Source organism: Littorina saxatilis, linkage group LG12 (genome assembly GCF_037325665.1).
Source record: "Littorina saxatilis isolate snail1 linkage group LG12, US_GU_Lsax_2.0, whole genome shotgun sequence".
NCBI lineage: Eukaryota > Metazoa > Mollusca > Gastropoda > Littorinimorpha > Littorinidae > Littorina > Littorina saxatilis.
The window spans coordinates 32,042,183-32,067,288 of record NC_090256.1 but is presented as its reverse complement, the minus strand read 5'-3'; the positions used below and the strand labels follow the sequence as shown (position 1 = coordinate 32,067,288).

General features: G+C 42.2%; 1 protein-coding gene across 2 annotated transcripts in view; it reads left to right on the top strand.

Moving 5' to 3' along the window:
• The window catches only part of LOC138981768 (sodium/potassium/calcium exchanger 5-like), a 105,936-nt gene extending 83,376 nt beyond the window's left edge, over positions 1-22,560 (top strand). Inside the window, exons 2-11 of one of the 2 annotated variants that reach the window (XM_070354846.1) lie at positions 4,087-4,287; positions 9,008-9,108; positions 10,215-10,301; positions 10,630-10,730; positions 11,378-11,565; positions 14,736-14,762; positions 17,925-18,158; positions 18,514-18,615; positions 19,021-19,152; positions 19,499-22,560. In XM_070354846.1, coding sequence (XP_070210947.1) covers positions 4,087-4,287; positions 9,008-9,108; positions 10,215-10,301; positions 10,630-10,730; positions 11,378-11,565; positions 14,736-14,762; positions 17,925-18,158; positions 18,514-18,615; positions 19,021-19,152; positions 19,499-19,698 — 1,373 coding nt within the window. In that variant the 3' untranslated portion in view covers positions 19,699-22,560. Of the gene's footprint in view, positions 1-4,086; positions 4,288-9,007; positions 9,109-10,214; positions 10,302-10,629; positions 10,731-11,377; positions 11,566-14,735; positions 14,829-17,924; positions 18,159-18,513; positions 18,616-19,020; positions 19,153-19,498 lie in introns of both variants that reach the window. The other variant, XM_070354844.1, reaches the window with a different exon arrangement.
• The last annotated feature ends 2,546 nt before the right edge of the window (positions 22,561-25,106 follow it).

The following is a 25,106-nucleotide window of genomic DNA, read 5'->3' as shown; positions in this document are numbered from 1 at the left end:
TTCAGAACGTGTCCAATTGATTGAGACGTTTTGATCCCATGTAGCCTGGTCAAATCTGTAATAATGTAAGCGTACATGATCGTTCAGAATGGAGAGTAGGTATCTTCAATGCGATCAGAGATCACCCACCAATAAACTGTATCAAATATCGCCAAGGGATTTGTCTCATTCTGACATAGTTTTGGGAAGTTTGATTTGTTTTTGTGTGCGTGTGTGTTTGTATGTTTGCGTATGTGTGTGTGTGTGCGTGTGTGTTTCCATGTTTGCGTGTGCATTTGTGTGTGTGTGTGTGCGTTTGTGTGTGTGTGTATGTGTGTGTGTGTGTGTGCGCGCGCGTGTGTATGTGTGTTTGTGTGTGTGAGCATGCGTGCTTACGTGTGTGTGTGTGTGTGTGTGTGTGTGTGTGTGTGTGTGTGTGTGTGTGTGTGTGTGTGTGTGTGCGTGCGCGTGTGTCTGTGTGCGCACGTGCGTGCGTGTGCGTGTGCGCACGTGTGTATTTGTTTAACTCAGTTTGCGTTTGACGATTCGAAAAACACGCTGGGCAGCGCTGGGGTCGTGACAGAACCGCACTTTAATGAAATAATGTCGCTTAATAATGATTATGCAAAATTCTGCAACAACAACTTGTCAAGTCATTCAGGTCAAGTTAATTCACACCGCAATTTGCATAGCTCATAATCCACCTGGCAATGCGCTCACGACAGTGTTACCAGATACCACGATTGCGTCAACGACCTGGAGTCTCGCGTGATTTGTGGGTACAAGTTGATACACGTACATGCGTAAGAATCACGTGAAGTAAATCAATTTAATTGTAGTGCTTGCATGAGAGATATGTTTTTTGTTAACATAATTATCATGCCTTTGGCTAGAATACGACTATAAAATATAAGCAGTGGAGTGCACCACCTGAACCTCATTAAAAATTAAAATGGCAATGAATATCTAAAGCAAAAATCGGTTGAGCTTGTGGTGAACTTTTTGTCTTCATGCCGATATATTTTTAACAAAAACGTAAAATAATCTTGTCCTTTGGGATTTTTCGCTTTCGCAATTGAGAATAATACCCATAATCGTTGAGGAAAGAACAGTGAAATCATCTATTGCTATTTGTCTTTTCTTTCTGGCTGATGAAGATATAATTGTATCGCTTGATGTATAGGCAGTAGGCAACACGTCGACCCTGGGGTGTGGGTGTGTATAGGTTTATCTATATCTATATACGGCTTGTGTCTGTCTGTCTGTCTGTCTGTCTGTCTGTGTCACTTCGCGATGCACGGCCAAAGTTCTCGATGGATCTGCTTCAAATTTGGTGGGCATATTCAGGTAGACCCCGGACACAATCTGGTTGATGAAAATTTTCAACACGTGCTCTCAGCGCGCAGCGCTCAATCGATTTTGGTTTTTCTGTACATTCCCGCAGTGGGGCACTGCGGTTATGAAATTAAAGGCCCCTCCTGTTTTTGGAACCGCAGGGGCTTTCTAGTTTGCTGTTAGGTAGATTTTTGGTTCCTCTTTCCTGTCATGCTCTCTTTTTCTTCATGAATTCTTTTCTTTTTTCTGCCTTCTTGCTCATTCACCTGTATTTTTTCCAAAAATCTCTTCTCTTGCCGCTTGTCTCGCGATTCATGTATAGTTTAATCTGTTAGTGTTCTGATGTAAGTCCAGCAGTAGATAGGTTAAGCCTATTTTAACATACTGGAAACTGGTAATCTTCCAGTAGGTATTAATTTAGTTTTACTAAAGCCTGCTGGGACACAAGTAATGGGTTAGTGCATTTGTAAACAGGAATCGCTTGACAAGTGGCCCCCTTCATCCCCCCCCCTTCCTCGTCCTGATATGGCTCTGCGTAGTCGGCTGGACGTTAAGCAACAAATAAACAAACAATTTTCTGTACATCCATTCCCAGTAACTCTTCTTTATCTTCTCCAGTGTTTTGCGCGTTTATCTCCCTTCCTTCGTGTGGCGTCAATCGCGTACAATGCGCCGGCGAAGCGGGCGTACACCCAGCAAAGCTCTATTAGTAGTATTCGGCTCTACTTCTTCCCGGCGAAGCGGGTATTCATCTAGTATATATATATATATATACTGTATATGTGTGTATGTGTGTATGTGACCCCCCCGCGGGTTAGGGGGAGTCACATATTGGTTGGGACTAGAAAGAATTTACCCGATGCTACCCAGCATGTCGTAAGAGGCGACTAACGGTTCTGTTTCTTCTCTTCTTTTGTCTTATTTCTGCCTTACCAGTCCTTTCACCTATATTTCCTTCCAAGAAAACTCTCCCTACTATTCCCTGCAGTTTTCCAATTCTTTTCTTGTTGTCTTATTTCTACCTGACTGGATCCATCACCTTTATTTCACTTACCAAAAGTCTTCTTTTCCACATCCTTATTTCTCTGCATCCCGCATGTCGTATGAGGCGACTAACGGATTCTGTTTCTCCTTTAACCCTTGTTAAGTGGTTCTTGTATAGAATATAGTCAATGTTTGTAAAGATTTTAGTCAAGCAGTATGTAAGAAATGTTTAGTCCTTTGTACTGGAAACTTGCATTCTCCCAGTAAGGTCATATATTGTACTACGTTGCAAGCCCCTGGAGCAATTTTTTTATTAGTGCTTTTGTGAACAAGAAACACTTAACAAGTGGCTCTATCCCATCTCCCCCCTTTCCCCTATCCCATCTCCCCCTTTCCCTCGTCGCGATATAACCTTCGTGGTTGAAAACGACGTTAAACACCAAATAAAGAAAGAAAGAAAGAAAGTGTGTATGTGTGTGTGTGTGTGTGTGTGTGTGTGTGTGTGTGTGTGTGTGTATGTGTGTGTGTGTGTGTGTGTGTGTTATGTGTTTGTGTGTGTGTGTGTGTGTGTGTGTGTGTGTGTGTGTGTGTGTGTGTGTGTGTGTGCGTGTGTGTGTGTTCTGTGTCCATGTGGGTCCATATATATATACACATGGCGTGTTCATGCATTTGTTACTGTAATTTGCTACTACAAATTAAGTTTTTGATAATGAAAAAGGCGCGAACGTCTGTTGTTTTGTACTTCTAGGTAGAACACGCTATCTCTCTTGTCACCCCCCGCGGGTTAGGGGGAAGAATTTACCCGATGCTCCCCAGCATGTCGTAAGAGGCGACTGACGGATTCTGTTTCTCCTTTTACCCTTGTTAAGTGTTTCTTGTATAGAATATAGTCAATGTTTGTAAAGATTTTAGTCAAGCAGTATGTAAGAAATGTTAAGTCCTTTGTACTGGAAACTTGCATTCTCCCAGTAAGGTATTGTACTACGTTGCAAGCCCCTGGAGCAATTTTTTGATTAGTGCTTTTGTGAACAAGAAACAATAACAAGTGGCTCTGTCCCATCCCCCCCTTTCCCCGTAGCGATATAACCTTGAACGGTTGAAAACGACGTTAAACACCAAATAAAGAAAGAAAGAAAGCGTCTCTGATGTGATGAACGTTAAGGCCTGGCGCTCACCTATGTAACTTCAGCAGGACAGACGACGCACTGCAGATTATCCCAGCCCGCTACTCGTTGCATAAAAAGAAAACAGGCCAAGTGCTCGTCATAATCCCTATCGCAGCATCAATAATAATTATGCAGTGCGTCGTCTGTGCCGATGAAACTGCGCAGGTCATGATAATCTGCCCTTAATCGGTAGCCGCGTCATAGATGGCGCTCCCGTCTGATTTTCGTTTCCAACACCCGAGAGAGCCTGAAGCGCATTCGCTCACTTTAATTATTTGATTACCATAATTATGTGTGTTGCGTTTTCGAGCAAATCGTGCGTCTGGCTTAAGGTACAGTGGATTCTCGTCTGGCTTAAGGTACAGTGGATTCTCGTCTGGCTTAAGGTACAGTGGATTCTCGTCTGGCTTAAGGTACAGTGGATTCTCGTCTGGCTTAAGGTACAGTGGATTCTCGTCTGGCTTAAGGTACAGTGGATTCTCGTCTGGCTTAAGGTACAGTGGATTCTCGTCTGGCTTAAGGTACAGTGGATTCTCGTCTGGCTTAAGGTACAGTGGATTCACGTCCGATATGGCCAGATTAATATAGTATACCTTTAGCAATACCCCTTATCTCTTTTCAGCCTCCTCACGCCACTTGCTGGCCCCGCTGGTCAACTGTACCCCCCGGGCCGTGGAGCAGTTCCCCTGGGACTTCCTGACCCCCGAGCAGCGCAAGGATGGCTTCATCGTCATCCACGTCCTCGTCGCCCTCTACATGTTCATGGCGCTGTCCATCGTCTGTGACCGCTACTTCGTGCCTGCGCTGGAGATTCTGTGCGAATGTGAGTATTATGCAATGTAGTTCTTAACAGAAACGTTCTGCGCGTTTTTTGCTCAAAAGCCTATGGTGCTAATAAGGTGACGATGCTCTGTGCGAATGTGAGTATTATATGCAATGTAGTTCTTGAAACGGAAACGTTCCGAGCGTTTTGTGTTAGGAAGCCTATGGTGCTAATAAGGTGACGATGCTCTGTGCGAATGTGAGTATTATATGCAATGCTGTTCTTGAAACGAAAACGTTCTGAGCGTTTTGTGTGAGGAATCCTATGGTTCTCATAAGGTGACGATGCTCTGTGCGAATGTGGGCATTATGCAATGTAGTTCTTAAAACGGAACTTTCTGAGAGTTTTGTGTGAGGAAGCCTATGGTTCTCATAAGGTGACGACGCTCTGTGCGAATGTGAGTAGTATATGCAATGTTGTTCTTGAAACGAAAACGTTCTGAGCGTTTTGTGTGAGGAAGCATATGGTTCTCATAAGGTGACGATGCTCTGCGCAAATGTGAGTAGTATATGCAATGCTGTTCTTGAAACGAAAACGTTCTGAGCGTTTTGTGTGAGGAAGCCTATGGTTCTCATAAGGTGACGATGCTCTGTGCGAATGTGGGCATTATGCAATGTAGTTCTTAAAACGGAAACTTTCTGCGAGTTTTGTGTGCGAAAGCCTATGGTTCTAATAAGGTGCACCGGTGACGATGCTCAAAATCCTCGTATGTTAAAGATGCCTTTGGCGATGAGCCTAGAGATTCACGGTACTGAGTAGTTAGCTTGAATGGCTTTTTTTCCCCATACGCATTCACGCCCGTGTTGCATTACTCAGAGAACACAGCGTTGACGCGTTACATCAGTTTTCGTACCCATCACATTGTCACGTCAGATTTCATACCCCGCACCGGCCGAAGAGTTCGAAAGACGACGCGATAGTTGCCGTTGGTTTAAACAAAATGTATTCAAATTTAGTTTGAAGGGTACGAACGCCGGCGTAACGCGTCCGTAGTTTGGTGTACATCGATATCCTTCAGTGAAGGAAAAACAGTTACTGAGACGGTGCCATACCTGCATCTTAACAGCGAAACAAGGAGCAGGGAGAAGATGTTGAGTAATACACGCCTAGTGGTTCGACTACTGGAATCCTGCCCGTGAGATGCACAGTCATGGCTTTTATTGCACAGTGTATCGACCTTCTTCGTGTAAAAATGTTTCAGTGACAGTTATGAAAGGAAACAGATTGCACGACACATCTGATAAGCCCGGTGTAACACAACATTTTTACTCCACGAAAAATTTACTCCGGAGTAAATATTTCGTACGAAATTCTTACTCCGAGTACACTTTTCGTACGAGAAAAGAACTCCCCAAGGCACGAAAAAATTACTCCCTCCACGAAATGTTTACTCCCCATTTTTTTTACTTCCACAAAAAATCTCGTACGCAAAAATGGGATGCGGGCGAAGGGATAATGCCAATAAGTGATCTCGCGCACACGAATGTCGCGCTACCCTCCTTCCACCCCTTCCACCACCAAGACTAACAGGGGACAAGGGAGTAAACATTTCGTACACCTGGCATGGGAAGTTAAATTGCTCGTGTTGGGGTGAAGTAATGTATTCGTTATTTATTCGCCAGGGGAGTAACATTTTTGTACAAAATGTTTACTCGGAACTCACCTGTCTTGGGGAGTAATTTTCTCGTGCAATGGGGGAGTGCTTTTTTCGTAAAGGGAGTAACTTTTTCGTACGAAATGTTTACTCCGGAGTAAAAATCTCGTGGGAGTAATTTTCTCGTGTTACACAGGCGACACATGTCGAATCCTCCCTCGCAACAACAACCAATCAGACTATGCACAAGATGCTAGAGAGAGAGAGAAAAAAAAGAGATTCAGACAGACAGACAGACAGACAGAGACAGACAGACAGAGACAGACAGACAGAGAAAGAGACACACACACAAACACACAGACATACAGAGACAGACACACAGACACACGAATGAATAAACGAAATCAAGTCAGTTGAAACCAACCCTGTATACAAGCAACTGTTGTCTTTTGAAGACGTACATTTTATTATCAACTCTTTTTATGGACCGACTTGAATATTACCAGTTGAATGGAAACGAAACACTTTCTGTTTTTGCAAGAGAAAGATGCAGCCCATGTTTATTGCCACACACAAAGAGACATATACATTATTCACAGGGAAACGATGTGTGAAAACGCCAGCTATTTTTTTTATGGAAATATAGGTGTATCGACCAAGGGATCTGCAAAGCGCTAGGCCGGACACGTGATAAGCAGAACTGATAGACACGCTGCTGTGTAAACGATAATGTAAACACCACAGATCTGTCCAGGCTTTTACATTGAATCAGAGCACCCTCCCACTTGGACATATATAAAAAAAAATCAATAACTGACTGCTTCCTGTGCAGAACTGAATTTTGTGTAACTAAAGTAATTTTGCAGTTTGATGAAGCTGCCAGCTAAAAATCAAATTCAGCAAAACAAATCCCATTTTTTGCACAGAGACCAGCGAGGCTGAAGATGTTTGGCGTGTCTCCAAGTACAATACTCTGAACCCTCGTAAACGCGTGTAGACATGTTTTACGCGGGAATGGTGCCTTTAAAGTGGCTTCGTGTATGTCTGTCTGACTCTCTGTTTGGCTGTATCTATGTATGTTTTTTCTCAGACATACAGAAATAGAGCACGTGTCAATTACAGAATAATAAGTCTTGGGTTATCCGCTCATTTGAACAGCTGCCGCCAGGAAATATACCATGACGGTTCTGAAAGCATAAGTTTACCGACAGCTTGTGGTAAACGTGTATAGGTAATATCGGGTTTTCCCCGCATCAAAAGAGAGAAAGTGTGTGTAAATGTATAGGTAATTTGGGTAAATGTATAGGTAATTTGGGTAAATGTACAGGTTTAAGAGGTAGTATTTCCCCGCATCAAAAGAGAGAAAGCGTGTGTAAATTAAGCGTTTGCAATCAACCCTGTCTCCAGGCTACACGCGAGAAGATGCATTTTCCTGTATTTCATTAGCCGTATCTGTGACGTGGGTTGAGCTTCATCTGATAATTATTAGCATGATAAACACATGACGATGCTGAGTAAGAAGAAACAGCTGCATTCAGTCTTTCGCTTGTGATTAAAAGGACAGGAATAAAAGTTGCCATCCGAAATTCTGGAGTTTGAACATAATCTCCAGATAAAAAAAGGATAATTTATGGAATGTTTAAATCATGATTTGCCACCTTTTGCTAGCAGTCTATTTTTTTAAATCTCGGGATAAGTTTGTAGATTTGAGGAAAAAAAGGTCAGCTGAAAACTTTGAAACTGTGTAGAATTTGTTTATTTCCTTGCGTATAGCTGCTCTAGAATTCTGCCATGAAATCACTCAAATGCGCCGGAGACAAAGCAACCGCCTTTTTTCTCCAGATGTATTTCCCGAACTTTCTTCCCTGAAGGGATATTGTTGGGTTGTAGAAATATTTCTTCTAGCGAAATGATCAATAAAAGTGTTCGGAAGAGGTCACATAATCATGTTGTAATATTTGAAGTCCTCCGAGTTTGAGGCGTTTGAATTATTTTTCCTGTTCCCTTTTGTAAGCGAGGCAATGCAAGGCAAAGGAGATTATTTCAGAAAATGATATTGGTTGATATTGGGTTATATTGGGTCAATAATGATGAAAATGGTAAGCGCTGCAAAGAAGAGATTCCGTGTTTAAGTACATCAGCATGGACAAGCCGTGTTATTTTCGCTAGCGTCAAAGCAAGTTTCCCAGATGCCATGTCACACGGTACCACTTCAAGCAGGCTGTAGAATGTTTTTGATGTGTCTAAATGGGAAGAATGCTATCATCCCGACGTACACGATGGTTTACATAGGAGAGAAGATGTCTTTAAAGGCACAGTCCTTCATTTTTAAACGATTTAGCTCGCTATCTCAGAACTAGGCAGGCTTTTACCGAAGTTAATGCAATACCACCACTTGGACACACACCAGAAATCAACGGCTAGGGTGCTGTGTGTGCGGGATGGGATTTGTTTTCATGATTAAATTTCTTTTCGAAAGTAATTAATACAAATATTCCAACTCGACGAAGAAAAACCTCCGACACTTGATTTATGGTATTTGTCCAAGTGGTGGTGTGACCTTATCTTATGTAAAGGCCTGGACAGATCGGAGTCAAACCGTTTACACGGGACTGTGCCTTTAAAGAGAGAAAAGCTGATTATTTTTTTTCTCATGAATATTTAAGAGTCATAAGATCCAACGTACAGTTAGTATTACGCCAATAAAGGAAACTGTGTTATTCTCTAGCGAATCCGATTTGCGTGAGACTGAGAGAGAAATAGATTTATATATATGATAATATCCTGTTTAAACGGTTATTGCTATCGCATGATTCGTTTAATAGGCGTTAACGTGTCGGCGCTTCATTTCAATTTTAGATGTTTGCCAGCCAACAGATGGTTATGACAGCAGCCCTGAATATTAACTTATTAACTTCTTAGGGTTGGCAATATGTTTGCTCATATAAAAGCATTTACATTATCCATTGAACTAAATAAAAAGGAACGAGGGATAGTTAAAAACAAAAATGAAGAAGATACTGATGATGTTTGGGATTAGAAAACTGTCGAGGGCATGAATATTACACCTATGAAAACAAACACAGTATTTTAATGATGGAATTATGCTGCCCGCCTGTGTTACAGTGCTGCACATGGAGACAGACATTGCAGGAGCCACTTTCATGGCGGCGGGCAGCTCTGCGCCTGAACTGGCCACGGCGGTCATTGGAGTCTTCGTGGCTCAGGTTTGTGTAAAGTCTTCTGGCCTTCCTTAATTGAGCCCGAAGTTGTCTTCGCGAAGACTTCGCCAAGTCTTTTTAACGAACATCCAATGCCAAAGCTTCATGCAGCCAGCTTCGTGAAGTAGACTTCGCTGAATTAATATCAGGCTTCACGTGCTGTTCACATGACCAATTCTAACCGACTTTTGACAGCGAGAAGTCGTCCAGAAGTGTGTCGAAAGCCGGCAGAAGACCGGTCATGGTAACAGCACACTTTGTACGGAATATTCTAAGACTTCTGTATAAAGGGTATCTATTGGGATGGGTGTTGTATGAATGGTATCTATTGGGATGGGTGTTGTATGAACGGTATTTATTGGGATGGGTGTTGTATGAATGGTATCTATTGGGATGGGTGGTGTATGAATGGTATCTATTGGGATGGGTGGTGTATGAATGGTATCTATTGGGATGGGTGTTGTATGAATGGTATTTATTGGGATGGGTGGTGTATGAATGGTATCTATTGGGATGGGTGTTGTATGAATGGTATCTATTGGGATGGGTGGTGTATGAATGGTATCTATTGGGATGGGTGGTGTATGAATGGTATCTATTGGGATGGGTGTTGTATGAATGGTATCTATTGGGATGGGTGTTGTATGAATGGTATTTATTGGGATGGGTGTTGTATGAATGGTATCTATTGGGATGGGTGGTGTATGAATGGTATCTATTGGGATGGGTGGTGTATGAATGGTATCTATTGGGATGGGTGGTGTATGAATGGTATCTATTGGGATGGGTGTTGTATGAATGGTAAATAATGGGGTGAATGTAGGGGAAAGTTTGCCAGTATGACTTGAGTATGAAAACATTGCAAATGTATCTGAGGGAATCTTGCTTTTGAATGTAAAGCAGTTACTTTGATCCGTCTGTATTTCAGTTTCCTGTTAAACTATAAGGCCTTTAGGAACTGTTGTTGGAACAATGTGCAGTAGTGTGTACATTAATTTGTTTGAGAAAAATATCTTTACTCGTATACAGTGAAAAGCACTGTACCTAAGATATAACTGACCATTATATATTCTCACTCATTAGAGCATGTGATGTATGACGTATTTGTGCAGGATGACGTGGGACTGGGTACAGTGGTTGGGTCCGCCATCTACAACGTCATGTTTGTCATCAGTATGTGTGCACTCTTTGCTACTTCGGTAAGGCCTGTGTCATCGTAATGGCGATATTCTCACACGCGTGTGCGTGCGCGCGTGTGTGCGTGTGTGTTTTTTTTAGTGTGTGTGTGTGTGTGTGTGTGTGTGTGTGCGGGCGGGCGTGCGTGCGTGCGTGCGTGCGTGCGTGCGTGCGTGTTCGAGCGGGTGTGGGTGTGTGTGTTAGTGTGTTTGTGTCTGTGCGCGTGCGTGTGTGCGTGCGTGTCTGCCTGCCTTGCCTGCCTACCTGTGTGTGAATGCGTGTGTACAAGTGTGTTTGTGTGTTCTGAATTATTTTTGACTGGGTAAAGTATAACTGTCCAACGTATTGCAGTCGATCCACCTAAACTGGTGGCCGATGTTACGAGACTGTATGGCCTACCTCCTCAGCGTTGTCGCCCTCATCGTCATCATCTACGATGCTAAGGTTCAATGGTGAGTAAGGCCAAGCAACAGCACAAAATGATAAATGGTTAAGGTAACGTGTCCAACAACAACAAGTCGGGTGAAGCGAAATAATTACCGGTACATATAGTCAATATGTGGGCCTGACAGAATGAAAATAAAGAAACCCACTGCATTTTTTCATCAAGACTAGTACTAGTAAAACATGGGCTAGCCCAGACCGTGCAGCCGAGATAGCGCTGACACATTGTCTCGTTTCCTCTTCTTTTGTAAGTAACGGATGCGCAGAGCTCATTAGGCCAATAACAGAGTTTCTGCTCACTCCGCCCACCACCCCACCCAATCATCGAGCTAGGGATGTTATCTATGGAACTCCAAAACTGACTTTTTACCCAGTATAATCATCCGGTAGATTTCCGGTATTGTTAAGAGAGCCAATCCAGTGCAGAGATTGTGTTTTCTACCGGTAGGTTTTACCCGGTAAAAAGTCAGTTTGGGCGTTCCCTAGTTAGCTCTATATTAACTGCAAGTCCATGCCTGCGCATTTTTGCAAATGCCCCTTCCCCCCTCACCCCGCCCCCCTCCCCCCCCCCCCCGCCCCCTCCCCCTCCCCCCACCCCCCAAGCAATTATGACCTCTGCGTTTCAAGAATGTCCTCTTACTTGTGGCCATTGCAGGCACGAGTCTGTGATTCTGCTGGTGATGTACCTGCTGTACGTGCTCTTCATGTATTTCAACGAGCGCCTGGAGGTGTGGTGCGTGCCCAGGGTCAACATGTGCTGTCGCTGCAACACCACGTTGCTCACCTCAGAGACCACCGTGCTCTACGACAAGCTGCCCGCCAACGGCCATCGCGCAGAGAACGGTAAAACGCAGTTTGGTTTTGTGTTTTGCACGTGCGTTTATTCATATTGTTTTTGTTTGTTTTTTGGTGTTGAGAGGATATCAGGGCTGAAGTGCACGAAACGAAACTGGGTGACACCGCGCGGTCTGATTGGTTGAAATTACAACAAATAACATGTTCCACCAACTGGACCCCGCGGCTGCGTATCACCTAGTTTGTTGGCACCCAGTTTCGCTTTGTGCACTGCATTCCAGGTTTCGCCTTATTTGGCGCAGAGAGGAACCGAATTTCTTCGTAGTTTTTGTCAGTCTCCATATTTGGATCTATTTTTCCTTCTTTGTTTGGCGCTGCGGTTATATTTTGTAGTTGAAGGGGGGTTGTTATATTTTTGATTGTTTATGCATTTCAAATCTTAAAGTTTCTCATTTTCTCTGGAAAACTGCATGAACACACGATCACCCTTGGGGTTATTAGCTTAGTGTGGCACGCAAGCATGCACAGTGTGGGTGCTGGTTTAAAATTAGACAACCCCTAATGGTAAGACTATGTTTGAAGAGGGTAAGAAAAAGTTTTGGATGCCGGTGTAACACGAAATTTTTACTCCACGAAAAATTTACTCCGGAGTAAATATTTCCTACGAAATTCTTACTCCGAGCACACTTTTCGTGCGAGAAAAGAACTCCCCAAGGCACACAAAAAATTACTCCATCCACGAAATTTTTACTCCCCACTTTTTTTACTTCCAGTAAAAATCTCGTACGCAAAAATGGGATGCGGGCGAAGAGATAATGCCAATAAGGGATCTCGCGCACACGAATGTCGCGCTACCCTCCCTCTCCACCCCTTCCACCACCAAGACTAACAGGGGACAAGGGAGTAAAAATTTCGTGCACCTGGCATGGGAAGTTAAATTGCTCGTGTTGGGGTGAAGTCATTTATTCGTTATTTATTTGTCAGGGGAGTAAAATTTTTGTACGAAATGTTTACTCGGAACTCACCTGTCTTGGGGAGTAATTTTCTCGTGCAATGGGTGAGTGTTTTTTTCGTAAAGGGAGTAATTTTTTCGTACGAAATGTTTACTCCGGAGTAAAAATCTCGTGGGAGTAATTTTCTTGTGTTACACCGGGTTGCCGCAAGGTGGGTTTCGAGGGGTGTATAATGACCATACAGTACTTTGTTTGATGTTCTGTCCTTCCGCTCGCCTTTAGTTCTTCCTGTTTCTCTCCCTCGATATCTGACGAAGCTGTTAGGCCAGTGACACACAAGAAAAAAAACTGTTCGTTCATGTCTAGTATGCAGAAAGTATTGTCCATTTGAGGTGTACCTGGAACATGGATTTGGGGAGATCTATCTCGCCATCCACACACAGTCTCATGTATGAGCAAAAACACAGTATGACCCTCAAAAGTACATTGAATTAAATTTGCACTTATTGTAACCTCAAACGTGATCAAATGCATAGGATCTTTAAAATATCCACCCCCAAAAAAAGAAGAGAACATATTTCTCATCCAAGAACTGTCGGCTTGTCCTGATAATAACGTTAGCTTAGATGAGCTGTATTCAAGTTCTCAACCCTAAGTGCATTCAGCTCATGCTTTTTTTTATCCCACTCGGAGAGGGGGGTGGGGCGGGGGTTGCTCGGAGTAGTAGCCATGACCTAGCCATGTGTGCATGGTGGTCTAGTCCGTCGGGTCCGAAGGAGACTTTAGAGTTCTCTTCTTCGGACGCAAAGAACGACCACCACCAGAGAGGCTACAGTATCCTTCGGCCTTGCTTTCCTTTTGAGCTGAAAACAAAAATGGGGGGCATTCAATCATTATGCAACAAGGTCCTTTTTATATTTAGTCAAGTTTTGACTAAATATTTTAACATCGAGGGGGAATCGAAACGAGGGTCGTGGTGTATGTGCGTGCGTGTGTGTGTGTGTGTGTGTGTGTGTGCGTGCGTGTGTGTGTGTGTGTAGAGCGATTCAGACTAAACTACTGGACCGATCTTTATGAAATTTGACATGAGAGTTCCTGGGTATGAAATCCCCGAACGTTTTTTTTCATTTTTTTGATAAATGTCTTTGATGACGTCATATCCGGCTTTTCGTGAAAGTTGAGGCGGCACTGTCACGCCCTCATTTTTCAACCAAATTGGTTTAAATTTTGGTCAAGTACTCTTCGACAAAGCCCGGGGTTCGGTATTGCATTTCAGCTTGGTGGCTTAAAAATTAATTAATGACTTTGGTCATTAAAAATCTGAAAATTGTAAAAAAAAATAAAAATTTATAAAACGATCTAAATTTACGTTTATCTTATTCTCCATCATTTGCTGATTCCAAAAACATATAAATATGTTATATTCGGATTAAAAACAAGCTCTGAAAATTAAATATATAAAAATTATTATCAATTTTTTTTTTTCGAAATCAATTTAAAAACACTTTCATCTTATTCCTTGTCGGTTCCTCATTCCAAAAATATATAGATATGATATGTTTGGATTAAAAACACGCTCAGAAAGTTAAAACGAAGAGAGGTACAGAAAAGCGTGCTATCCTTCTCAGCGCAACGAATACCCCGCTCTTCTTGTCAATTCCACGTGCACTGCCTTTGCCACGGGCGGTGGAGTGACGATGCTACGAGTATACGGTCTTGCTGCGTTCAGTTTCATTCTGTGAGTTCGACAGCTACTTGACTAAATATTGTATTTTCGCCTTACGCGACTTGTTTTTAATGCTGTCTTTCCTGAGTCATGTCTGAATAAATCAAGTGACGAAGACGTGTTCCGCACCAAGATTATGATGAGTTTGTCTATATTTCGACCAAACTCTGGCCAGACCCCCTGGAAGTGTCTTTCCATTGATGACAAATCTGCAATGCAGCAAAAGCACCAATTTGACCTGCCTCCATGCAACACTAGTCTTTAGACGCCGGGAAGAAAAGACAGGTTTTATTCCAGCCAAACTGGTCATTGTGAAGACATGTGGTACAGAATTAGCACAGAATTGCAACAATAAGGAATACTTCTGAGAGACTTATTTTGTTTTCACTCACATACAACATTTCATGTTGATGAAGAAATAGAGTATCTCCGTACTGTAAGACCATGACGTTACAGGTATACCTCAAACGGACAAGAGCATTCTCTTGCTGTACGTTGGTTTTATTGTACGACCAGCGGTTGGTGCGCGTTTGTTTCAGGGGAGTCCAACCATCTGACGGATGCTCGTGAGTCTGACGAAGACTGTTCTGATTCAGATGGCAGTGCCGGATTACCTTCCCATTCCAAGCCAAGTATAACCCGCATATCCAGTTTGCTTTGGCTTATTTGAATGCACTCTTTTTTGTTGTATTTTGTTTAGCTTATCTCTAGTCTTCTTTGCTACCTGTTTTCTTTTAGTTGAGCAATTTAAGAGCCAGTGTGCTAGTGCCTATGTCTTTTAATTTCTGTATGTTTGCATTTTGTTACTTTTGATAGTATCTTCCACGAAAAGGATGCCTTCTATATTTTTTATTACATTTCGGAATGCTTAGATAAGGCAAAATCATAAAAAAATATTTAAAAAATAAAAAATGTGAGTTTCATAATTTTCTATGACATTTCATAGTGTAACAAGTAAAGTATACGCCTTTTCTAGATATAGATACTTTTATGAAGACCTAATTGTCGGTTTATTTGAAATCTCCACGTAGAACTACGCAAGAAAACACAATTGTTATTGTGTAACTCGGCCCACAGGGCCATAGCTTCGTATGAAGAATGTGTGAACCCCACTTTTATGGACGCGTGCCTGTCTGTGCGTGTGTGTGTGTGTGTCTGTGTGTGTGTGTGTCTCTGTGTGTGTGTCTGTGTGTGTGTGTCTGTGTGTGTGTGTGTGTGTGTCTGTATGTGTGTGTGTGTGTCTGTCTGTGTGAGTGTGTGTGTCTGTCTGTGTGTGTGTGTCTGTCTGTGTGTGTCTGTGTGTGTGTGTGTGTGTCTCTGTGGGTGTGGGTGTGTGTGTGTTTAGCTTCTTTTAATCGTTGGGTACGGTGAAGGCCTGTCAGTTCTTAATCGTTGGGTACGGTGAAGGCCTGTCAGTTTTTCTGTAAAACTTTGCGTCAGCTGGCGGCGCGGATGATTGTTTTGTTCGACTCAAGCTTGCGTGTCACTGTGTTCAGTCGGTGCTGTTTTAAGTAGTCAACAAAAGGCAAGACGTCTGCACCAGAGAACGCCAATAACATGGCGATGGGGCGATCTTGTTCAAATGTGTGTTGTGCAAGTTTAAGATGAAAATAAAAATAGAACGAAAACTTAGAACGGCTTCACACCGAGACCCTGAAAGATTAAACTTTCGTTGAACTGATCAAATCCGGCAATCCACATGCAGGCATCAACGCGTACTCATTAACTTGATATGAGGGATTGGTTTCCATGTGATGCTTGCCTGGATGTTTGGGTTATGAATTGTTTGTTGATGAAGATGTTTTTTTTCTAGATTTGTTTCTTAAGAGGGGTGTGTGGGGGGGTGGGTGGGGGGGGGGCACTTTGACACCACTTTCAAAATCACGAAAGCAAATATAACGTCGACTGCAATTTTGTGTGCATACATTTAAATGCGAATCTAGTTTTAGGTTAGAGATAGCTAATTGTTTCCTTTGGCACATTCGTGTCTTTGTGACGTGTATGTTCCTGTGCGCTGGCGTTCACTTGACCATTTTTTCAGGGGACTGAAGCAAGTAAATTTTGAATTTTAAACGATTGGCATGTTGATTATTTCCCTTGGAGCGATTGGCTTGCTGTGTTCAAATTGTTTAATTTGTTGCCCCACAGTCAATGTTACATCTTCGTTCTGTTTTAGATTTGTACGCTTTTATGTGAGTTCTGTTTTATTGTCAGACTTTTTATGTGTAACTATGTGTCTTTTACTTATCTTACGTGTTTTTGAGTGGGTTTTTTCATCTTTTTAAAAACAATTTTTCTAGATTATTTGATATAACTATAAGTGGTCGTTGTCTATGAATTGTTTTTAATGCTTGTATGTTATTTCTTACGAGAAAACTTTTTATGTAAAATGTTAAATTTTAATGTCTAATGTAAAGCGCCATGAGACTGCCATTCGGCGGTGAACAGCGCTATAAAAGAATGTTTCATTATTATTATTATTTGAAATTCAAGAAGATGCATGCAATATCGCTTTTACAGAAACTAACACAATAATAACACAAATGTCACTGTCTGATTAATTTTAAATCTAAATTTAACGATTGAATTTAATTTATACTAAAACTAGTTTCAAAATTGATTTATTAAACATTAAATGTGCAACCGCTTTGTGCTGCATGGTGTCCCAGCATGTTCCTAAGCTTGCAAAGAATTTAACACAGAAACCTTTCCTGGTCTATTAGTGTTCTGGCACTGTCAGTTTAGTTCTCATATCTGTGTGTGTGTGAGTGTTTTGTGTACTTGTGTGTATCTGTCTGTTTGTATGTCTGTATGTTTTTGTCAATATGTCTGTCTGTCCGTCCGTCTGCTTGCGTGTCTGTGTTCGTGGGTGCGAGCTTACTTTAAAGCGTTGGTTTTTAAGCATTCTGTTTGTGATACCGAAGTATTGCGATCGCTTTTATGGTGATACTGTTTGTGTTTATTACGATAGTTCGCTTTGTTTTGTTTTGATGGTGTGTCAGTGGGTGGGGTGTTTTTTTTCGTTGGCAGATACATTGCCAGTTTTAAAATGTTGAATCAGATTATGTTTTTAGTTATCATGTTGTTTTTATCTGCAATTTAATACTGTGTTTAGTGTTGTGGATCTCATTCTGAAAGACAATGTGCAATTAAACAAGAGGATTATTAATGATCAAGTTTGAAATAATGGCATTTGTATTTGCTAAATTGTCAACGCAAAATACCTCGTGCTCTTTCAAATCAAGGCCATCATCGACATCGTCTTGGTAATCTTTTCTGTATGGCCGAGTATGCATAGTAATAGGTAATTTGGTGCGATTAGTGCCATGATGTGAATTAATTACAAATATTACAAAGACCGTCGTTAACTAAATTTAAAGTCTTTTTGATTTAAAGATCACACGTTCGTCGTAGTGGATGGTTCGTTCTGTCTGGGATGAAATGTTCCAGTCGTTAACCGTTCATTTTCTTCGTCGCTCTCTGGTGTTTTCTTGTGACCTATTTCTGTTTTTGTTTTCTCTGTGTGCACACACACACACACACACACACACACACATAAACACACAGAAACACACACACACACACACACACACACACACATAAACACACAGAAACACACACACACACACACACAAACACACACCCTCCCTCTCTCTCTTTCTCCCCCTCCCCCATCCTCTCTCTCTCTTTCTGTCTAACCTAACCGTGTTTCACGTGCCCTGTGACAGTGGACCACGCGCACCAAGAAGCAGAGACGTGGCACAAGTTGTGCGAGCGACCGGAAGGCTGCGTGTGGTCATGTGTGTGGATCACGGCTCTCCCTCTTTCCACCTTCATGTTCTTGACCGTGCCGGACTGCAGGCGGCCCAGCCTGAGGAAGTGGTTCTGGGTCACCTTCCTCCTCAGCCTCGTCTGGCTCAGCATCTTCTCCTTTATTATGGTCTGGATGATCACTGTCATTGGTAGGTGTGTGTGTGTGTGTGTGTGTGTGTGTGTGTGTGTGTGTGTGTGTGTGTGTGTGTGTGTGTGTGTGTGTGTGTGTGTGTGTGTGTGTTCTTGGTCACTTTCATCCTGAGTCTCGTCTGGCATAACATCTTCTCCTTTATTACGGTCTGGATGATCACTGTCAAAAGCAAGTGTGTAGGGGTGGGGGTAGGGTGGATAAGTGAGTGTGTGTGTGTGTGTGCATGTGTGGATATATATATATATATATATGTGTGTGTGTGTGTGTGTGTGTGTGTGTGTGTGTGTGTGTGTGTGTGTGTGTGTGTGTGTGTGTGTGTGTGATGATTCCTACGTCTGTGATTGTGTGTGCAGGTTTCACTTTCAACGTTCCAGACAGCGTGATGAGTCTCACCTTCATTGCCTTCGGGGTCAGTCTGCCTGACGTCGTCTCCAGTGTTCTGGTCTGCAGAGATGGTGGGTGGAACTTGATTTGCACAATGTTTTTCTCCATTATTGTGGTCGTCAGAGATTGTAGGTGAGACGTACTGCGTGTTGTGCAGTCTGTGTCGTCTCCAGTGTTTTGGTCGTCAGAGATTGTAGGTGAGACGTACTGCGTGTTGTGCAGTCTGTGTCGTTTCCAGTGTATTGGTCGTCAGAGATTGTAGATGGATCTTGATGTGCATAATGCTTTCTCCATTATCGTCGTCGTCAGAGATTGTATGATTGTGAGACATTGTACTGTGTATTGTGTTGTCCCTATCGTGTGACGTCGTCTCCAGTGTTGTGTCCCACAGAGATTTTAGGTAAGACGTGACGGGTGTTGCGTTGACAATGACAAGAGCATAGATTGCAGACTTACCATGTGTGTACCACGTGCAGGTTTAGGGGACATGGCCGTGTCCAACGCCATAGGCAGCAACGTGTTTGACATCCTGGTGTGTCTGGGCATCCCCTGGTTCCTGGAGACGTGTGTCAAAGACCCGGGATCTGAGGTTCAAGTCTACAGTGAAGGTCAGTTGCTTGCCTGGCTGCTTTGGTTTAGTTTGGGGGAGTAGCGTTTGACAGAGCAGTCAAGTATTCCTTCGCGTTGTTGATCACTTTCTTTCTGTTTCTGATTGTTGAGTTTCATGATTTTTGTTGTTGTTGAAAGTTTTCTTTCAATTTCTTGTTTCTTTTTGGGAATGCAACGTTCAGCCATTGACCGTGCTGAACCCGACGGCTGAACAAACCAAATTAACGCTTAGAATAGCATTGCATCCTGTGTTGCAGGTCTAGTCTACTCCAGCCTTATACCATTGCATCTTGTGTTGCAGGTTTAGTCTACTCCAGCCTTAAACCATTGCATCTTGTGTTGCAGGTCTAGTCTACTCCAGTCTGATGCTCCTGTCCACAGTGTTTTTCCTGTTGATCGCGACCCACGTCAACGGGTGGCGGCTGACCAAGAAGTACGGAGTCTTGCTGCTCGTGGTCTACGTCCTCTACACTCTCCTCGCCTCCATGTACGAGCTCAACATCTTTGGCTACTTCCACCCGCCTGAGTGTGTTAGCAACTATTAAAAGCTGGTTCGTTGGAATGTAAGTTGCTCTTCCACTTTGTGTTATCAACTACTAAAAAGTGGTCAACTTCGCCTTAAGAAACTATGGAAAAGGGTTCCATGTTGACTTTCAGCAGTTATCGACTACTGACAGGAGATCCACTTAAACTTAAAATGCATTAGAAATTACTGAAAAGTGGTCCATGTTGAGTTTGAGCCGTTATCGACTACTGACAGGAGGTCCACTTAAACTTAAAATGCATTAAAAAAATAACTGAAAAGTGGTCCAAGTTGTTTTTGAGCGGTTATTGACTACTGAAAAATGTTCGACTCAAACATACAGTGTGTTGGCGACAATTGAATGGTGGTTCACCTCCAATAGCAGTGTGCTAACGACCACGAAAGGCTGTCCACTTTGGAGTCTTGTAAGCGACTGCTGAAGGATGTTCCACTCTGATTGAACTTCTGAAAGCAGCCACTGAACCACGTTGACTGGCAGTGTGTTGGCGACTACTTATGTATGGTCTACCGCGACGCTCAATGTGTTACCGACTACTGAACGATTTTGAACATGTGACAGAATCTAATCAAGATTTCAGATAATGTGGGGCGCCGCAAATTTACGGCATCTGTGCAAAGAGTTTTGTCCTCGTGTAATGTGTACTTTTGGCTTTGGGGTGCCGGGGATAAGGAGGAGGGGGAGGTACAAAAAAAGAGGGAGATGACGAACAGTAGATGGCTGCAGACAAACCACTGTTAGCTGGAGGAATGTAGAGAAATGGTCACGTTCTGTTCGAGTGTCTTGCGACGCTTTGACGGTTTGATGTAAAATACATTGCGGCTGTGACCCCACCCAAACTATATGCAGGCAGATACTGACAGACTTTTCCAAATCAACTGTCTGTGAGTCTTCTCCGGCTACTTCCATTGTTCAGCGAGAGAGAGTGTGTTGGGGAGAGGGGGTGGGGGGTGCTGAGAAAGTGTGTGTGTGTGTGTGTGTGTGTGTGTGTGTGTACGTGCGTGCGTGTGTGTGTACGTGCGTGCGTGCGTGTGTGTGTGTGTGTGTGTGTGTTTGTGTGTGTGTGATAAATAACCGGAGTGTTCTAAGTCATGTTAAAATTGATTTGGAAAAACGAATGTTGTCGAGTGATGATGACCGTGTTTCAGTTCCTGTGTATTCACAAGGGGAATGTCACCACTGCGTACATTGGCAGTGGTGTGCAAAATAACTTATTTGTCAAGAGGTGCTACTGTGTTCATGCTCTTCGTCTGAAAGGGTACAAGTAGTCGATGATCTTATGCCAAGAAATGAAAAGGTGATGGTTAAGGTAACCTGTCAAAAAAATAGGGTAGGGAGGTAACTTTATTTTTCTTTCTTTCTTTCTCTCTTTTGAAAAAAGCTTCAGTAGGGTAAATTTGCGACTCAGCGTGTTCTGTGTTTGCTTCATAGGGTGTGTGTGTTTTGTTTACCGTCTGCAGTATTCAAATCTGTAGGGTTTTTTTTATGTTTGTGTTCATCTATTTTAACAGCATCTTTAATGTTAAAGTATTTCCAGAATGAAATGCAGTGGTGAACGTGCTTTGTATGCTCAAGTATGCATGGGATGCAGGTCTTAATTTTTTGGTGATCGATGTTGTAAGATAAAAAGTGGGCGTCAATGCAATGTGACATTTAAAATAAAATAAATATATTCGTTCATGGGCTGATTTGATCATGTACAAAGGTTTGCCAACTGAGAGAGAAAAAACCAGAACAAGACTGTATTTGAGTTGTGGTACATCTATGCCTGATACTGAAAAGTTAAACTCTGAACCTGCTGCTCATTGTCTGAAATACTTCAATATTGTTTTGCCATTGAATTCCACTGGAAAGGATGATCGTGTATGCAGTTGTTTGCTCTGATCATGCCAGGCTCTGATGTGTCTTTATGCTTTCGATCTACGACAGAACCTTTCTATAACGGCCAGCCAAAGGACCGACCAAAAGTGGTTGTTATAGACAGAGATGGAAGGTGGAATGGGAAGGTGAATAATATAGGGAACAAACTCGCCGGGGATTCTTAACTTAAAGCCACAGTAAGCCTCCCGTGAACCATCACAGATACTGTCAGGCTTTTACACACAGTACAAACACCCTTCCATTTACACACTCACCGCTTTTGAACAACCCAGGTGCCCTCCGTAAAGAGCGAGCAATTTTCAAAGAATTTATTTTTGCGTGGTTTAGAGCCATTGCGAACCCGTGTGATCCAGCCGTTTCTTTTTTTCACATTTATATAGCCGTCAGTTTGTGATTTCAATGGGACTCGCTGTAAGCTCATCTGCAATAGCACGTTATTGTGTACCTCTGAATCTAAACGCAACAAACGGCTGCGATTCACACGAACTAGAGCGATGACAGTTGACTGTTCAGAGGAACGGGCGCTAGGCAGAACCGTCGTCTGCTACAAGAAAGACGGTTTGCGTGACACGTTTCCGGGCTTTTCTTTTTTCAAACTTTCAAAACTTCGAATTGTACTGATCTTGTCTTGATGAAAAAAGAATTCTTTTATGATTTAAGAATGTTTGTGTAACAAGCTGTCAATTTAGTATCTAGATTTTAAAAGTTAGTTCTAGCGCCAAAACGAGACGCCTGATTTGCTGATCAGAGGGTCCACGAAAATAAATTCTTTGAAAATTGCTCGCTCTTTACGTAGGGCACCTAGGATGTTCTCAAGCGGTGAGTGTTTAAACGAAAGGGTGTTTGTACTGTGTGTAAAAGCCTGACAGTATCTGTGATGGTTTACGGGAGGCTTACTGTGCCTTTAAGTGTGTACACCTCGAATAAATAGTTAAACACTTAATATACAAAACAAGAAGGGGGAGGGGGTAATTGTGCTATGGGGCATCGGTCCATGAGGCAGTTATCGGGGGGGAGGGGGGGCTATTGTCCGGGGGCAATAAGCCACCATGATTCCTAACAGGTATTAGACATTTGTTTGTGTCGGTCTGTCCAAATAAGCATATGTCTGATCGGTCTGCAGAAATGAAATATTCTTGGTATTTCAGCCAAATTTATATCTGCTTTCTCGTCAAATTGTGACACCTGTATATTCGTATTATGCTACTCTGTTGTATTGGGTTATTCGGCAACATTAATGGAAATCCTTGTTTTCAGTATTCAGTCAATGGGTTTTTAATTATTTATCGGCACATTTCTGAGGAGATTTAAAACAAAAGAACTACTTATGAATCGATCAGTATTGTTGTTATCCCTTTTCATTATTGCACTGTAACAATTTGTAACCCCGACCTTTACCTGTTCCCAGCAATTAAAAGAAGGGTACTGTAATCAGACAAAATATTTATTTTGTTCATTTTGTTTGGTAAATTTCCTTAATTCAATCTCTAGCTATGAATTTTACTCTGCCACATTGAAGTTACTGCCTATGTTTGGTGTGTTTTTTTCCGTTTACTTTTAATGTATAACAGTTGTTGTTTTTTCTTGTCTTGTTTTTCCTTTTTTATTTTCTATTTTATGTTCAACTATGTTAAAGTCGCTGTTTGTCTTTCACTGGTGATGATTACCGTTTTCAAGGAAGTTAGCATGCAAGAAACATGTTTGTTTGGGATTGTAACGTATATTGTTTGTGTTGATCTCAGGTAGGTTTTAATGTATGTGCGCCTTCAAGTTGTTCATATCAATCGACATCCATTTATTCTGAAACGGGAAAATCTGTATATGGTGCATTGTTTGAATTTTGCTTATGATACGAGTTGGTACCTTTGAGGTGGGAATCGGCGAAGTCCTGGAATCTCTTCCTTTGACGAACGATCTTATCAATCATTGAAGTCCCCTCCAAGCTTTTCCCTCGGATCTGTTTTGTTTTGTCATAAAACCAGAACCAATTACCTCCAAATAACATGTTTTGCAACTTTATAGTTATTTGACTTATGGTAACATGATTCTCACTTTCTGTGAAGGATTCTTGAAAATCTTGCATAATTGCGTATTTATAAGTCATAATTTGTTCTGGCTCCAAGCATTTCTCCTGCTCATCTTGGAAGCAGAACCCTCTAACTCCATCCAGGTTGGAAGCAGAACGTGCTAAGTTCAGTTTAGTCTGTTCTGCTACTGAGGCCTGTGGGGAAAGGGGAGTGTTTCACTGCGAGCCAGATGCAGCCATCGTCACCTGACCTCTTCTGCTTGCTGTGTCACAGTCACTTTTCCTGTTTTCAGCGCAGCCAGATAAGCGCACATTCGCGGTAGTGGTATCTGGTCTTGACCCTTTCTGTGTGGTGTAGGATTTCCTCCAGCACACAGAATAGTGTAACTAGCAGTAGTAGAGTCTGCTGTCGACAGAAAAAGGAATTTGATAGACTGTGGGAACTAAAACAGGTCAGTGACACCTGTCAAGTGTCAGTATCCGAATTCCTGACTCCGGATGTACAGGGTTTAAACACAATTAACTTTCCTGTGATAAAGAGTGTATGAAGAATGAATTAGGAAAGATTGCAGTCCCTTGATATTGAGGGAGGAGGGTGGTAATAAGGGGGCCGGGGAGGGGGGTTGGTGGTAAAGTGGGTGCAAGGGGGTGGGGTGGGGTGGGGGGGGGGGGGGTGTGCTAAACTGACAAAAGGATGGTACACTTTCTGAAAACACTTGAACAGAGAACAGCTCTCTGCCATTTTTACATCTGCTGTACAGTCAATTTGGCTGTTGCTCGAGTCAGGACACAGATTCAAGTGAGTATCTTCATGTATTATGTTTTTTCCCCATTTGAACAGACCATAAAAGCTGAAATTCAGATTCCTTTTTAAAATATATAGGGGATTAACCTTCTGATTCAGTCTAAATCCTGTATCTGCAAACTGATTCCTAGCTTTTTGTGTTTTGTTTTCCTAATTGTAAAACACAGGCAGGTAAATGTGTTTGTTTCAGCGTGAATGTTCTTGCGCGAGTGTGTGTTTGTTTGTGTCAGTGTGTGTTTGTGTGTGACGGTGTGTGCATGTGCTCATGCCTTAATGTTGTAGTGTATCCATGCAGCTCTTTAGTGTTTGTTAAAAAATGAAAAAATGTAAGTGAGTGTTTACAGTATTTGTGTATGCTTGTAAAGATGGATAAATGAATGATTTGGTTGATGGATTTTGTCAGTTTAATTGACTCTAATATATTTTGTTATTCAGAGGTTATCACAATGTCAAACTGATGAGCATGAGTGGTCAGAGTGTAATCAAGTACTAATGTTTCATTTGTTTGTGTGAATAGAAACACGAAAATTATCCAAAGTTTTAACGCAGAAGCGATAATACGGAGGCAATTACCTTTTTTTTTAATTATCGGTTAATAATTTTAAAATAGAAGTACATGTAGTAATTGCCTGTTCAAAGGAGATAACATTCATAGTATCCATGTCTTTTGCAGACGCTGTTTGAAAGGAGATGAATCAT